Consider the following 14281-nt stretch of genomic DNA (forward strand, 5'->3'; position numbering starts at 1 on the left):
GGGACCACTGACGATGTACTTAATTTGAATTTATAATCCATCTTGTGTACAACCGCCAAAGGAGACATCGTAAATAAGCCTGCATGTGACGTATAAAAATCTGTGACAAGCTGGACCCGCACTGGAGCACTATGTTGGAATACGTGGTCTTCTTTTTCAGAGCTCTTTGCCCAGCCGTGGGATATTTCCGGCCCGTTGCTTAATTTTATTTCTTTTTGATAATTCAGTAGATAATAGTAATTTTGTTCATGAAGTTTTTATTATTTGGCCAGACTCACGAATTTTCTCTTTAACTCTTGATTAAAATACAATTAATAATAGACGGCGTCAAACGAAATAGGTTGTATCATCCAGTTCAAGGCCGCGGTAAAAGGAATGTAATATTTAAGTACAAAGCAAACCACTTTCGCGGATAATTTATAAGAATTTGAAACACGAGCGCAGTACAACTCGAGGGCTGAGGAAACACTCCTCCGTTATACAAGTGCGCGGTCGTCGTTATTGCAGTCTCATTACTAAGACTACTTCCGCGAACGTACTTAAGATTTAAACATCATTAATATTACAAATATAATAAATTTCTTATATCAGAATATTTTGAATCTACGCTGTATCACCAAATGTAAGTACATAAGTAAGTACCAACACTCAGAACCTATTTTACCGCCAAACAGCAATACTAAGTACTGTTGTGTTTGAAGGTGAGTGAGCCAGTGTAACTACAGGGACAAGATATTATAATAATGTCCTACAGAGCCATTTCGGCCACAGCGGCCGATCTCAAGAGAGATTAGCCAATTACTCAGTAGATATTATAGTGCACAAGTGTGGGCGCAAACACAGGTGCACTCAATTCCCTAACTCTTATAATCCGATGGGACGGCAATCCCACACAACCGGAAAGAGTTCAGGCGCAGGACCAACGGCTTTACGTGCTTTCCGAGGCACGGGGGCGTACACACTTCCAACTTTCAGACTCCGGGCTGCTTCTGAGAATTTTTCTAACAGAAAAATCCAATAATTTTTAACTGGCCCAACCTGGGAACTGAACACAGGACCTCCGGGTATGAGGTCTTATATCAAGCCGTTAGACCAACGAGGCAGTTAAAGACAAGAGGACAAGGGACAAAATATATAACATAGTAGTATACGCAAGTAATTTCGTGCTGTCCCCGAAGAGACGGAGTACCGCTGGTTTTTAGCTAGAGATTAGGTGAGTCCCACATATCCCCCACTGTATTTACGAAAAACGATTGACAGTAAATTAAGAGACACGTCGGTACGCTCAAGTTCTCAAAGATTCGATAAAATACCGCTTAAAACCCAAGCTGTCTAAAATAATTTAAGCTTTATTTTTATAAAGCAAAGTTTAAGTTCAATCACAGGTCAATGATAAGACACAATGTTTCCCTCTATAAAAACTTAATTGTAAAACTAATAATTAGTTAATATTATAACTGATCTACCAGTTTTTAAATCAATTTCGTCAGCCCGTTATAGTTTTAGAAGTGTTCACCGTAAAAACGGCTGAACAAATGCATTTCTCTGAGACCTCGGCTTCATGAACGATGGTTTTAAGGCAAACCCGATTTCAGTCACCGCGGTCATTCTAATCATTCATCATAATCACGAAACGGGATTTCAACCTATTGCCTGACGATCTACGGCCAAATCAGCTAGCCACTAGACCAACAAGGCATTTAATATAATATTTATTTATTTTATTTATTTAGTGTACAGGAAACAAACAGTGAAATAATTACAATAAAATAAAAAATATAAAACAATTCATAAACCAAAACAGTTTCCATTTATAAATTAATCATAAGTAATTACAAAACAAGACATTTTTTATATTTAATAGGTGCATGAAATTATATAATTCATTTATATAATTTAATTTAATATAAATTTAATTTTTTAAATCAAGAAAACATAATTTAATATATTATTTAATATATTACCTATATTCCAAAAAATGTGTCCGTAGCTTTTGTCCGTCTTGAATCAATGACCACGTTAGTAGAGTAACAGCCTGTTAATTTCCCACTGCTGGGCTAAGGCCTCCTCTTCCTTTTAAGGAGAAGGTTTGGAGCTTATTCCACCACGCTGGTCCAATGCGGGTTTGTAGAATACACATGTGGCAGAATTTCAATGAAATTAGACACATGTAGGTTTCTTCACGATGTTTTCCTTCACCGTCAAGCACGAGATGAATTATAACACAAATTAAGCACATGAAAATTCAGTGGTGATTGCCCGGGTTTGAACCCACGATCATCAGTTAAGATTCACGCGTTTTAACCACTAAGCCATCTCGGCTTTGACCACGTTAGTAAATAATTACAATTATTTATAATCTTTATTAGATTTAGGTTTTTGTGTTACAATTTACTATAAAATGATTCGATAAGGAAACTGTCTATTTCTTATATATTGAAGTAAATTAGAACACTCAGTTTAGTCTCATTCAGTCGTAAAATTAAGACAAGAAAGTTCAGTTATTAGTATTCTAGTTAGTAAAAATACAGAAGAAAGCGTGACACGCTTCCGAAGGAAACCTTTTCATCTTTGATTATTTGCCCGAAGGCGCCGCCTTTCAACTATACGTCACTGAATAGACGCGCTGAAAGCTGAAACATGTGAACAACTACTGTTTTCAGAACCGAGTGTACATTAACATTCTGCAGCTTACATTGCCTTGAATACTTCATCAATATTAAATTACGTGTCTACAACTCTGTGTTATTTTCGTCGCGTCTGTCAGTGTCTCATAAGTTTAAAATAGTGACCCAATTTCCTGCTTGTAGGTTGTCATTTTAGAACGAGGACACGTTTGTCATTTTATTATATATTTATTTATTTAAAATTAAGCCACCCCCGCCACCCTTACGTATTAGGCAATCGGTTCGTAAGAAATGAAATCTATTCATCATAAAACTTTTCTGATCGTAGATTGAGAGAAATCTCTCATCATAATATATTAATGTAACAGTAACAGCCTGTGAATGTCCCACGATGCTCCAATTCTGGTTGGTGGAATACACATGTGGTAGAATTTCACTGAAATTAGACACAGGTAGGTTTTCTCACGATGTTTTCCGTCACCGTATATCACGAGATGAATTATCAGGTCCTTACATATGAAATTAGCGTTTTGTCGTGCTGACCACTTTGATCTGAAATATCTCCTCTTTGGTTAAAAATTCCAAATTCATATTTATAAATTCATTTAGCTGGTACGTTTGAATTTTGAAAACAGTTATTTATTTGTTTTTTCCTCATTATTTTTTCTTTGGCGTCGCTTATTACCGCACAATGGAAAACATGAAATATCGGTGTATTTACGAGTACGTATCCATCACAAAGCACTTCAAAGATAGCTGCAGGCTTCGGGGTAAGAGATAAAACTGTATTAATCCACTTGAAGCAAATCGGGAAAGTAAAAAAACTTGAACGATGGGTACCTCATGAATTGAGTGAATCGAACTTGCAAACACGCGTCGACTGCTGTGTTACTTTGCTCAACCGACACAACAACAATCATCAGCCGAAAGACGTCCACTGCTGGACAAAGGCCTCCCCCAAGGATTTCCACGTTGGCCGATCTTGCGCTGCCCGCATCCAACGGCTTCCCGCGACTCGTTCTAAGTCGTCGGTCCACCTTGTAGGGGGCCTGCCCACGCTGCGTCTTCCGGTTCGTGGTCGCCACTCGAGAACCTTTCTGCCCCAGCGGCCGTCGGTTCTGCGAGCAATGTGCCCCGCCCACTGCCACTTCAATTTAGCAATTCTTCGGGCTATGTCGGTTACTTTGGTTCGCCTGCGGATTTCATCATTTCTGATTCGATCTCGCAGAGAAACTCCGAGCATAGCCCTCTCCATTGCCCTTTGAGTGACCTTGAGCCTTCTTATGAGGCCCATTGTGAGCGACCACGTCTCTGATCCATAAGTCATCACTGGCAACACACACTGGTCGAAGACTTTCGACTTGAGACACTGCGGTATTTGGGATGAGAAGATATCGTGTAGCTTCCCGAACGCTGCCCAGCCGAGTTGAATTCGACGATTGACCTCTTTCTCGAAGTTGGACCTACCTAGTTGGATGGTCTGACCTAGGTAGACATAGTTGTCTACAACTTCGAGTGCAGAATTTCCAACCTTGACTTGAGTGGGTGCAACATGGATGTTCGACATGATTTTCGTCTTGTCCATGTTCATTTTTAGACCCACTTGTTGGGAAACCCTGCTGAGGTCATCGAGCATAGTGCCGAGGTCTTCCAAGGTCTCAGCCATAATTACAATGTCATCGGCAAATCGAAGATGAGTGATGTACTCGCCGTTAATATTGATGCCAAGTCCGTTCCAGTCCAGAAGCTTGAAAACATCTTCCAATGCAGCGGTAAACAGTTTCGGAGATATCACGTCTCCCTGTCTTACACCTCTCTGCAGTTGGATAGGTTTTGAGTTCTGATCCTGGAGTCGGATCGACATGGTGGCGTTCTCGTACAAGCACTTTAACACCCTGATATACCGATAATCAATTTGGCACCTTTGAAGAGAATTCAGCACGGCCCAGGTTTCGATCGAATCAAAGGCTTTCTCATAGTCCACAAACGCTAAGCAAAGTGGCTGGTTATACTCCTCAGTCTTCTGTATAACTTGCCGCAGCGTATGTATGTGGTCTATGGTGCTAAAGCCTTTCCGGAATCCGGCTTGTTCGGGTGGCTGGAAGTCGTCAAGCCTTTGCTCGAGACGATTCGTAATGACTCTCGAAAACAACTTGTAAACATGACTCAGCAGTGAGATGGGCCTGTAATTCTTCAGAAGGGTTTTATCACCCTTCTTAAAGAAAAGTACCACCACACTTCTGTGCCATGCTTTTGGCGTTTGACCTTTGGCAATGACGGAGTTAAAAAGCCTCTGAAGAGCCCTGAGGATCGGTGTACCACCCGCCCTCAGAAGCTCGGCTGTAATACCATCATCACCAGGTGCCTTGTTGTTTTTGAGTTGTCCGAGAGCCATTCTAATCTCGAAAAGACTGACGTCCTGAAAATCTTCAGTGTAGTGTCGGGTTAGTCTTGCTCTGGGATCTGCAGCATGACTACTGACAGGTGATTGAGCTGTCGTGTACAGCTGACCGTAGAACTTCTCAACCTCTTCCAACAGCTCAGATCTTGACGTGACTATTCTGCCATCCTCAGTTTTCAGCCTTGTCAGTTGACTCTGACCAACAGAAAGATCTCTGGCGAACACTTTAGAGCCTTTGTTCCGCTCGATGGCCTCTTTAATGCGCATTGTATTAATTTGGCGAGTGTCGCGAGTTAGAGACTTTGAAATCCGTCTGTTGATCAGCCGATAGCCGGCAGCATCAGCTGGGGACGTCAGAATCATTTTCCGTCTTTCCTCTATAAGCCGTAGGGTAGAGGCAGAGATCTTTTTGGTTCCTTTTGTACGGCTGGTCTTGAAGGTCTTAGACCCAGCCGTACGGACAGTTTCCACAAGCCTGTCGTTGTATGTGTCCACTTCCTCGCAGTCTGCTAGGCAATCGAAACGGTTTTGGAGTTCGAGCTGAAAGGCTTCGGGATTTCGGATTTGAAGAGGTGATGGTCGGAGCGTAGACTTCATCAGTCGGGACCTCTGGAGTTTAACATTGATATTTAACGAGCCTCTTACGAGTCTGTGATCGCTCCCAGTTTTGACTGCATTGATCACGGAGACGTCATTAAATATTTGTCTTCTCGTCGACAAGATGAAGTCTATCTCATTCTTGGTTTTCCCATCAGGGCTCACCCAGGTCCATTTACGCTGACCTGGCTTCTTGAAAAAGGAGTTCATCATAAAGAGTCCCTCCTTCTCCATAAAGTCGGCCAACATCTGGCCCCGAGTGTTGCGGTCTCCAATTCCATGAGGTCCCACCTTTAACTCATCACCGAATCGTTTGCCCAGCTTCGCGTTGAAGTCCCCCATTACAACAGTGAAATGAGTCTTGTTGGTATGTATGGCTTTAGATAAATCCTCATACATGACCTCAACCTCATCGTCGGAGTGTGTCGAAGTCGGCGCGTATACCTGTATGACCTTCAAAGAATACCGCTTGGTGATTCTGAGTATAAGGTACGCCACCCTAGCCGACACACTCTCGATTTTCACAACGTTGTTAACGAGGTACTTGTGGACTATGAACCCGACACCACCTTGAGACAGTTGATCGCCCTCTCGGAAATAGAGAAGGTTACCGGATTTCAGGATCATCGTATCCTCCCCCTGTCTTCGGACTTCGGATAATCCGACGATATCCCAGTGTAACCTGCTCAATTCTTCCTCCAGTTCGATGATCTTCTCGTCGGTCCGCAGTGTACGCGTGTTATATGTTGCCAGGGCCAGAGGTCGTCGGTGTTGGTAACACGAAATCTGCCGGGGATTCTTAGCACCCCCTGCCCCGCCGTTACCACAGCTGTTACCAAGGCTAGGAATAGCAGGGCTGCCGGGGACTAGGGGCCGTGGTTTAGTTGCGCGAATCATGAGGGGAGATGAGATGAGAAAACCGACACAATAATGAAGAGATTTTAAATCAAATCATTACTTGTGATAAAAAGTGGATACTGTACGATAATCGGAAGCTCTCGTCGCAATGGCTGAACCCTGGAGACCCAGCCAAATTCTGCCCTAAACGAAAATTGACTCAGACAAAGTTACTTGTGAGTGTTTGGTGGACTAGCGCCGGTGTCGTTTACTACAGCTTTCTAAAATCTGGCCAAGCGATTACGGCAGATATCTATTGTCAGCAACTGTAAACCATGAAGGAAGAACTAGCTGCTAAATAACCGAGATTGGTCAATCGCTCTAGGCCACTGCAGCTTCACGATAACGCAAAACCACACACTGCAAAACAAACAACTACTAAGTTAGATGAGCTACAATTGGAATGTCTGCGATATCCTCCGTACTCCCCGGACCTTGCTTCAATAGATTACCATTTTTTTCCGGAACTTGGACAACTTCTTACAAAGAAAAAAATTCAACTCCGATGCGGCAGTCCAAACCGCCTTCAAAGAGTTTATTCTCGCCCCCATGGTTTTTTTAGGTAAAGGGATCAATGAACTACCTATGACATGGCAAAAGTGCATAGATAACAATGGTGCATACATTGATTAATTAAATATATTTTACAAAAAAAAATGACTTTATATTCCTCCCGTACAAAACGCCAATTTCATATGTAAGGACCTAATATAATCACAAATTAAGCACATGAAAATTCAGTGGTGCTTGTCCGGGCTTGAGCCCACGACCATCCGTTAAGATTCACGTTCTTACCACTGGGCCATCTCGGCTTATAATATCATATATCTGTCATAATATAATATATAAAGAGATTATGTTATAAGATTGATTAAAATTTATTTCAACAGCATGTAGATATAGGACTGGCTGGCCAAAATTAATGTTGCACGGTGGACAGGTGATATGATAAGTTGGTTAAAATGTCAGATTAAGTGCTATTTACAAGGACGAGCGATTTCACACCTCATAATTGCTGATAAAATGCTTATGTAACACAAATAATCATACATCTAAGTAGGATACTTAGATGTATTAGCATGCTATATCAGGTATAGATAATTTCGGACACGAAAACTACCACTAAGTAGATTTAGTAAAGATTCAGCCATACCTAAAGTTCACACAAGTTTACTTCTTAATACATATTCATGTAGTTACGAGTACTGTCAAGTTTGCGGGGAGGGGGGCAGATCGCCCCCACAACTTCGTTACAAGCAATCGTTCATACTCCACTGCCCACTAATTCCTCTTAATTGCTTTTCCTAGTTCAGTCGCCCAAAGCTTGTTCGCTTCAATAAGATTGTCATCCTCTTTGAAATTAAATATAAATTTTATAAATTTATTGTTGAATATAATGAAAGAGTTAAAGGTTAATAAAAATTAAAGTAACATAACAGCCTGTTAAAATGTCATCTCGCTGGGCTAAGCCTCCTATCCATTCGAGTTGAAGGTTTGGGTCTTGGTCTCCCACGCTGTTCTAATGCAGGTTGGTAATTATTTACACATGTGCAGATTTTCAATCGATATTCGTGATATTTCTCTCCATCGTCGATCATGAGATGAATTATAAATACAAATTAAACCAATAGAGTTGTCTTTGATTTATCCAGTACATAGAGAGTACAGATAAGATAAAAGTAAAGTTAAATATATTTAACAAATCGTATTTATATTTTAAAATATTACCAAAGCTTAACTTATTTTCAACCGCTTGGAATATCACGAGGGACACAACTTTATGAATCTCTGAGCAAAATCTGGTAGCTTGTGTGAGTATACTTGAAGGCAGAGCTAATTTACTCTAATATTCTCAAACTAATTATTTTAATTTTTATTAAATCTCCGTAGAGAAAGAGCACCAGTGTGCTTGTTTGTATATTTACTTTTATTTTTGATTGCCCACAGTTATTTAAATAAAAGAACAACTAAAACTATAACTATATTGCTGAATGATTCAAAATCGCTCCTTCCAGCTCCAGCTTCTGTAACATAATCTATGCGTATAATACGCATGATGGTGTAATTCTATACATATAGTGAAGTTTTTAAATCTTTATTTCAGTACTCCTCTTTCATAAATCTTCGGAGCTCTATAAATATTTTCTTCTCAGTTACCCCATATGAGGCATGTGCATTATTAAAATGTTTGTCACAGCTGCTTACAACGTGAACTAGTACTCGTACAATGATGCGGAACAACAACGATTTATAATGTAAGTTTCGATTTGCTCCTGACTACGTGTATCGCTTATGAAGTCGAGAATACACTCCTCGGAGACATAACTTTTTGCATCAACGGTTTCCAATTCGGGTTTGTTTTTGTTTTATCGATACTATTTTAGGATTTTTGGGGAATTCGCTTTTGTTTTTACACGAGAGAATTGTAATCAAGCTTGTTTCAAATATTTACTTGACGTTTTAATTTATATAAAAAAACACTGTACATATTTCATTTTGATAAGACAACGTAATATTTTTTTAATTTACATTTAATGCAAATTATACAAACTTTTTGTAGTAATTGCTTATTAAATCAATAACAATATTAAACAGTGGTTCCATCTTCCTAGCAATATCAATATCCTAGCGATATCCGAAATAATAGAACAGCTGTATAGTTTAAGTTGCGTAATTACAGTTTAACAGCGTAATAAACGTGATGATCTCGGTAGAGGGTATGTAATGGTTCTTTGTTCTGTCGCTAAAACTGCTCTGTCTTCCATTTCGAGTATTAATTCACCATCGAGCCGTTCCAAAATGATTTCTAAATTCTACTATGACCTCCGACATATAAATAAATACTTCAAAATCATAATCATTTATTTAATATAATTCGTTTGGTGATTTAAAGTATTTATGAAGGTTTATATGAATAAAAGTAATTTGATTTAGGTGCCAATAAACAAATACTATTCCGTATTAACAGAGAAGTAATCACTAAATTATTTTCATTGTTACAGATGACCTTCAAGCAGCTCCCACTTCCAACGAGTAACGATTAGTATTTAATCTAGAATGTTGAGAACGAAGAAGCGAATACATCACAAGAAGTACAAAGTGCGGTAAGCTATGAGCGAATGATCAACATGGTAGAGGACGGCAGCCGGGACTCGTCCAAGCGTGCTCTGCGAAAAAACGAACCGTCCATAATCGATGAACCCAACTGCTGTTTTATCTCACGTCGAGAAGACTCGACGCTGTTTTGCTGCAGATGCGCTCACAAAAGGCGCGCTTCACCACTCACATGTCTAGCGATATGCTTCCTAGTTCTGACCTACAACTTGCTCGGAGGGTTTCTATTTCTTGCTATAGAAGGCAACTCTTTACCACAAGAGACATCAGTCGCAGCATCAAAACCGAATTTAAGTCAGTCGCAGAGTGGCGACCTCCGTTCGAGAACTGTCGAACGCCTCTGGTCTATAACAGAAGACCTAAACATACTTTATAAAGAAAATTGGACAAAGCTAGCCGCTAAAGAGTTAATGGACTTCCAAAGAGTTCTAATGAAATCGATGCAGACTGGAGACACCCCTAGTATCTCGACCCACTATGACGCCATCGACTATCGCTGGACTTTTGCTGGCAGTTTTCTTTACGCACTAACTTTGATCACAACAATTGGTGAGTACTCCAAATAAATATATTATGTTAGGTAATAGTATTATATCTTATAATAATATTATATCTGAATTTGTGTTTACTCTGTTGAACAAAATTTCAATATTAATATATAATATGTAAATCTGTACTCAATAACTAATTTATATTCGGTACTTGCACACAGTAATATTAACAAATAATCAAATAACTTTTTAACATGAAGCTTTTATTGGGCCGCGATTATTGTAAAACATTATTGTTTCAGTGCTGTATTGTCACGAACACCAAAATGAAAACCTTATGAAACATTTCTTCGAAAATAAAAATAACAGGTACGTTTGTTTCAGGTCATGGAAGCGTAACTCCAAAATCATCAATAGGCAAGGTTGTGGCGATACTGTATGCATGTGTGGGCATACCACTAATAATGCTGTACTTATCGACTATCGGCGAGGCGCTAGCGAGGAATTTCCGCGCTCTCTACTCAAAACTTTGCCCAGCGCGCCTTAAAAGTGGTGACTTTCATTCAAAAGCAGATTGCCTGAGCAGGTACTCTCTGCCTGGCGTCGAGTGCAAGCAATTTGTCGATTGTGATAAAAAAGAAAAACTTTATGATCGTCAAAAGCGAACGCCATTTCAAGCCGCTTTAAATCTCGACAGTTTAAATGGAGGTTATCATTGGACGTGCCGGGACCACACGCGAGTGCCAATCGTACTTAGTTTACTTTTAATCATTCTGTATATAGCTATTGGCACGTTCTTATTTCATACCACTGAAAGATGGAACTTAATAGACGGATGCTATTTTTCCTTTTCAAGTCTCGCGACGATAGGTTTTGGACATTTAAGGCCCGGGTCATACGCAAGCACCGTGTCAGCGAAGGCGGAGGACATCGCCATAGGCGTTTGTTGTATATATATTCTAGTGGGTATAGTAGTGGTAGCTATGTGTTTTAATCTTATTCAAGAGGACATGAGCTCGGCTCTCCGCGGCTTTACCGCCCTCTGTACAGGAAACTCAAAAACTCGTGCAGTGCATAGTGTAGAAAAATGCGATGAAAATATTTCCATGGCTGTCGTATCCTGACACAGAGAGACGGCCGAAGTGCCGTCTATAAACTGCCACGAGAAGCGGGCGCAAGTAAGCTTCAAGATTGATAGTTCGAACCCGACTAAGTTCAATAGCTTACCGCGAAGAAAGTCATCGGCATACGGCGAGGAGAGTTTCCAAAGAAATATCCCGGCTCGCCGCTCTGCAGGTCACGCGGAAAGATGCGTGGAGTATTTCGTGCCGCGCAGCTTGAGCGAGTTTAATCTGAGCTGCACAGGTGTAGGTGCTAGCGAGCTGGTGGCGGTCGGTGTCAACGCGCTGGGAGATCGCGCGCGTGCTCGCCGCGATAAAATGGTAACTTTCGAGGACGAGAACGCCGACGTGTTGGCTGAGGGTCGCGCACTCGCCGATGATGTGTTTATGTGACGTCATGGCGCCGACGAACTAACCATAGGTCTGTTGATTTCGACAAGATTTGTTATATTATAATAAACTTAAAGTTTTACAATTAACATTTATATTTTTATTTTTTTTACATACATCCCAAAGTAGTTTGTTTGTAAGGTTTCTTAATTACGCAAACAAAAAGTATTAAATATTAAGAATATTAATAGTTTTTCATTATATATATTAATATTTACATATGTATTTTCATACCGAAATAAATTCATGACTGTACCATGTAATGAACACAAGCAGGTACCAGAAACACGAGCAAATTTTCGAGGTTTTTTTTAATCAAACAACATCCAGCTAATAATAGATCGTGGCTTTTTTACATATTTTAATTAAACATTTTATTGACGTACTTGTACTGATATGTATGTATTGTACATGGGTAAAGATCAAAGACGGTGTTACACAAACAGAACTCCAACCTAATTTACAGAGACGATATTAATCAGCTTGCGGTGGCTGGAGGACGGCTAACTGGAAACTCAAGATATGCTCCGACCGAGTGTGGCGCTGCAGCTATGGGAAGACAATACTTACTCAACTTACTCATTGTTTAACTTTACACAGACTTATTTTGATTGTGATATTTATTCTATAATTCCACTGTCTAAGGATACTTACAAATAATGCCCATGATAATGTGAATTTGGTAGAAACTTTGAAGACTTTTTAATATGTCCCCCTGCTGAGCTAAGGTCTTCTCTCTTGCATGACGGTATTGCAGGACTTCTTGGTGAAAAACAATTTAGTATTCGTCGCGATATTTTCGTACACTGATAAGATCACAATTTGGTGAACCGTAATGATCGACCCATTCCGTCTATATTTTATGACAGAATGAAATATAAAAATTATGTGTAGAAGCAAAACAATCTTAACGACACTTAGAAGGAACAAGAAAAAATAATTCTTAACATTTCTCTTTTGTTTTTAATAAAATAGAAAGGCTGACTGGTAAAGGAGTTTCCTGATAGTAAGTGGTCACCACGCACCCAAAGCAATACAGCGCCAATCCCAATCGACTGTGATCACTAGCCAGTCCGCATACTCACTATAAATAAATAAAACATAAATAAATTATATAACATAATTATAATGTAATTTTCGATACACTGAAGGAAAAAAACTTCAAGTGACTGCGAATGTTGTCTTCAGCAAACCGAGTTCATTACTGCGTTAAAGCTTTAAAGTCACTATAAGAGGCAAGTTCGAAGCTTGAGCGAAATGGATCGACAAATCGATACAAAAGTGGGTTAACCTTGCGAGAAGAATCTCATTCAATGAAATCGTTACTGGAGTGAATGTCTGAGATATGTTATTGGTAAACATAAAACATATTTCATATTGTCTGTGAAACAAATCTCTGCGACTACGTGAGGTATAAGTAAAGGACGTTCGCCTCTACCTTCTCGATGTCATTATTTTAGATATAAAGTTAAAGTTGACGATAAATAAACGATTATCTCTAATATACTTTTCGTCGCCTATCTATTAACTAGTCACACAGATTTATTCAAAATTCCGAATGCGATTGACATATAAGGGTACATCTAATTACTGTTTATCCTTGTATAAATTTTGTACCTTTTTATTTATCTCTGAATACAGATTTTCTATAAAATCAACCTATTATTTAAATTTAAATTTTATACGCTTTTTTTGACAGTACAATCTAATTTTTAGTTAATTTTATTCAATTGAGTATATGGAACATAATCTTTATCTATAATATTAGTCTTTAACGAGAAGGATTACAACATACAAAAGTAGTGAATAATTGCCACTATAATACGTCAGCTAGGCTTGGAAACTGACTTGTCACATATCCTGCGCCTGTCGTCACATCGTCTCAATCATTTATCACGAAATGCGACACCAGTGATACAATATAAACGGCTTTGTGTGGCGTCAGACGAACTAGATTGTAGGTTATACCCACTAGACTCCAACTTCAATTATGTAGGATAAAGCAATCGAACTTATAACACATTTACGTTGTTAAAATTGTGTTCCTCTAAATGTCATCATGTTTTTTTGTAATTTGTTATAATCTTATTAATAAAAAACCAGCTCGTCCGTTATTGCGTTCACTCATTGTTTAACCTTTAGTAAATATCCGAATAACACAATACCAAGTATGCTTTTGATTAAAACCTTTAAGGAAGAAATATACATTATAATCATGGCTCAAAATGCATTATTTTAGCGTCTTTATAAATTTTACTTTCAATTTTTGTATAATGGTAAAGCGATCAGTCGTGAAATAAGCCTTGTATTACGACATAAATAGCTCACGATCAGTATGTACTTTCTATTAAATTTAAATCGTAACACAAACAAATAGTTCTACAGCACACTACGCTGTGTGTGGCAGTAAAAATAGTTTTATTCTTTATATCAAAACAAAGCAGATATATTTGTTTTTTTTTTTTTTAAATAATATATATAATTATATAAATAAACGAAACGTTCAATGACTTTTGTGATACGGTTCGCTCGATAGACCATTATTGATGGTTTTGTTGGAAGCGTGGGTGTCACTTGGCCGAATTAATATGTTTGTGGACGATCAGCATGACACGTAGATGTACCGGCACCGGGACGATTTAA

General features: G+C 39.0%; 1 protein-coding gene across 1 annotated transcript in view; it reads left to right on the plus strand.

Moving 5' to 3' along the window:
* LOC126775252 (TWiK family of potassium channels protein 7-like) overlaps nt 1-11670 on the plus strand; it is a 54424-nt gene extending 42754 nt beyond the window's left edge. The window contains exons 2-3 of the mRNA XM_050497054.1: nt 9525-10185; nt 10512-11670. Coding sequence (XP_050353011.1) covers nt 9642-10185; nt 10512-11251 — 1284 coding nt within the window. The 5' untranslated portion in view covers nt 9525-9641 and the 3' untranslated portion in view covers nt 11252-11670. The remainder of the gene's footprint in view (nt 1-9524; nt 10186-10511) is intronic.
* Nucleotides 11671-14281: the final 2611 nt, after the last annotated feature.

Source organism: Nymphalis io, chromosome 18 (assembly GCF_905147045.1).
Source record: "Nymphalis io chromosome 18, ilAglIoxx1.1, whole genome shotgun sequence".
Lineage (NCBI taxonomy): Eukaryota > Metazoa > Arthropoda > Insecta > Lepidoptera > Nymphalidae > Nymphalis > Nymphalis io.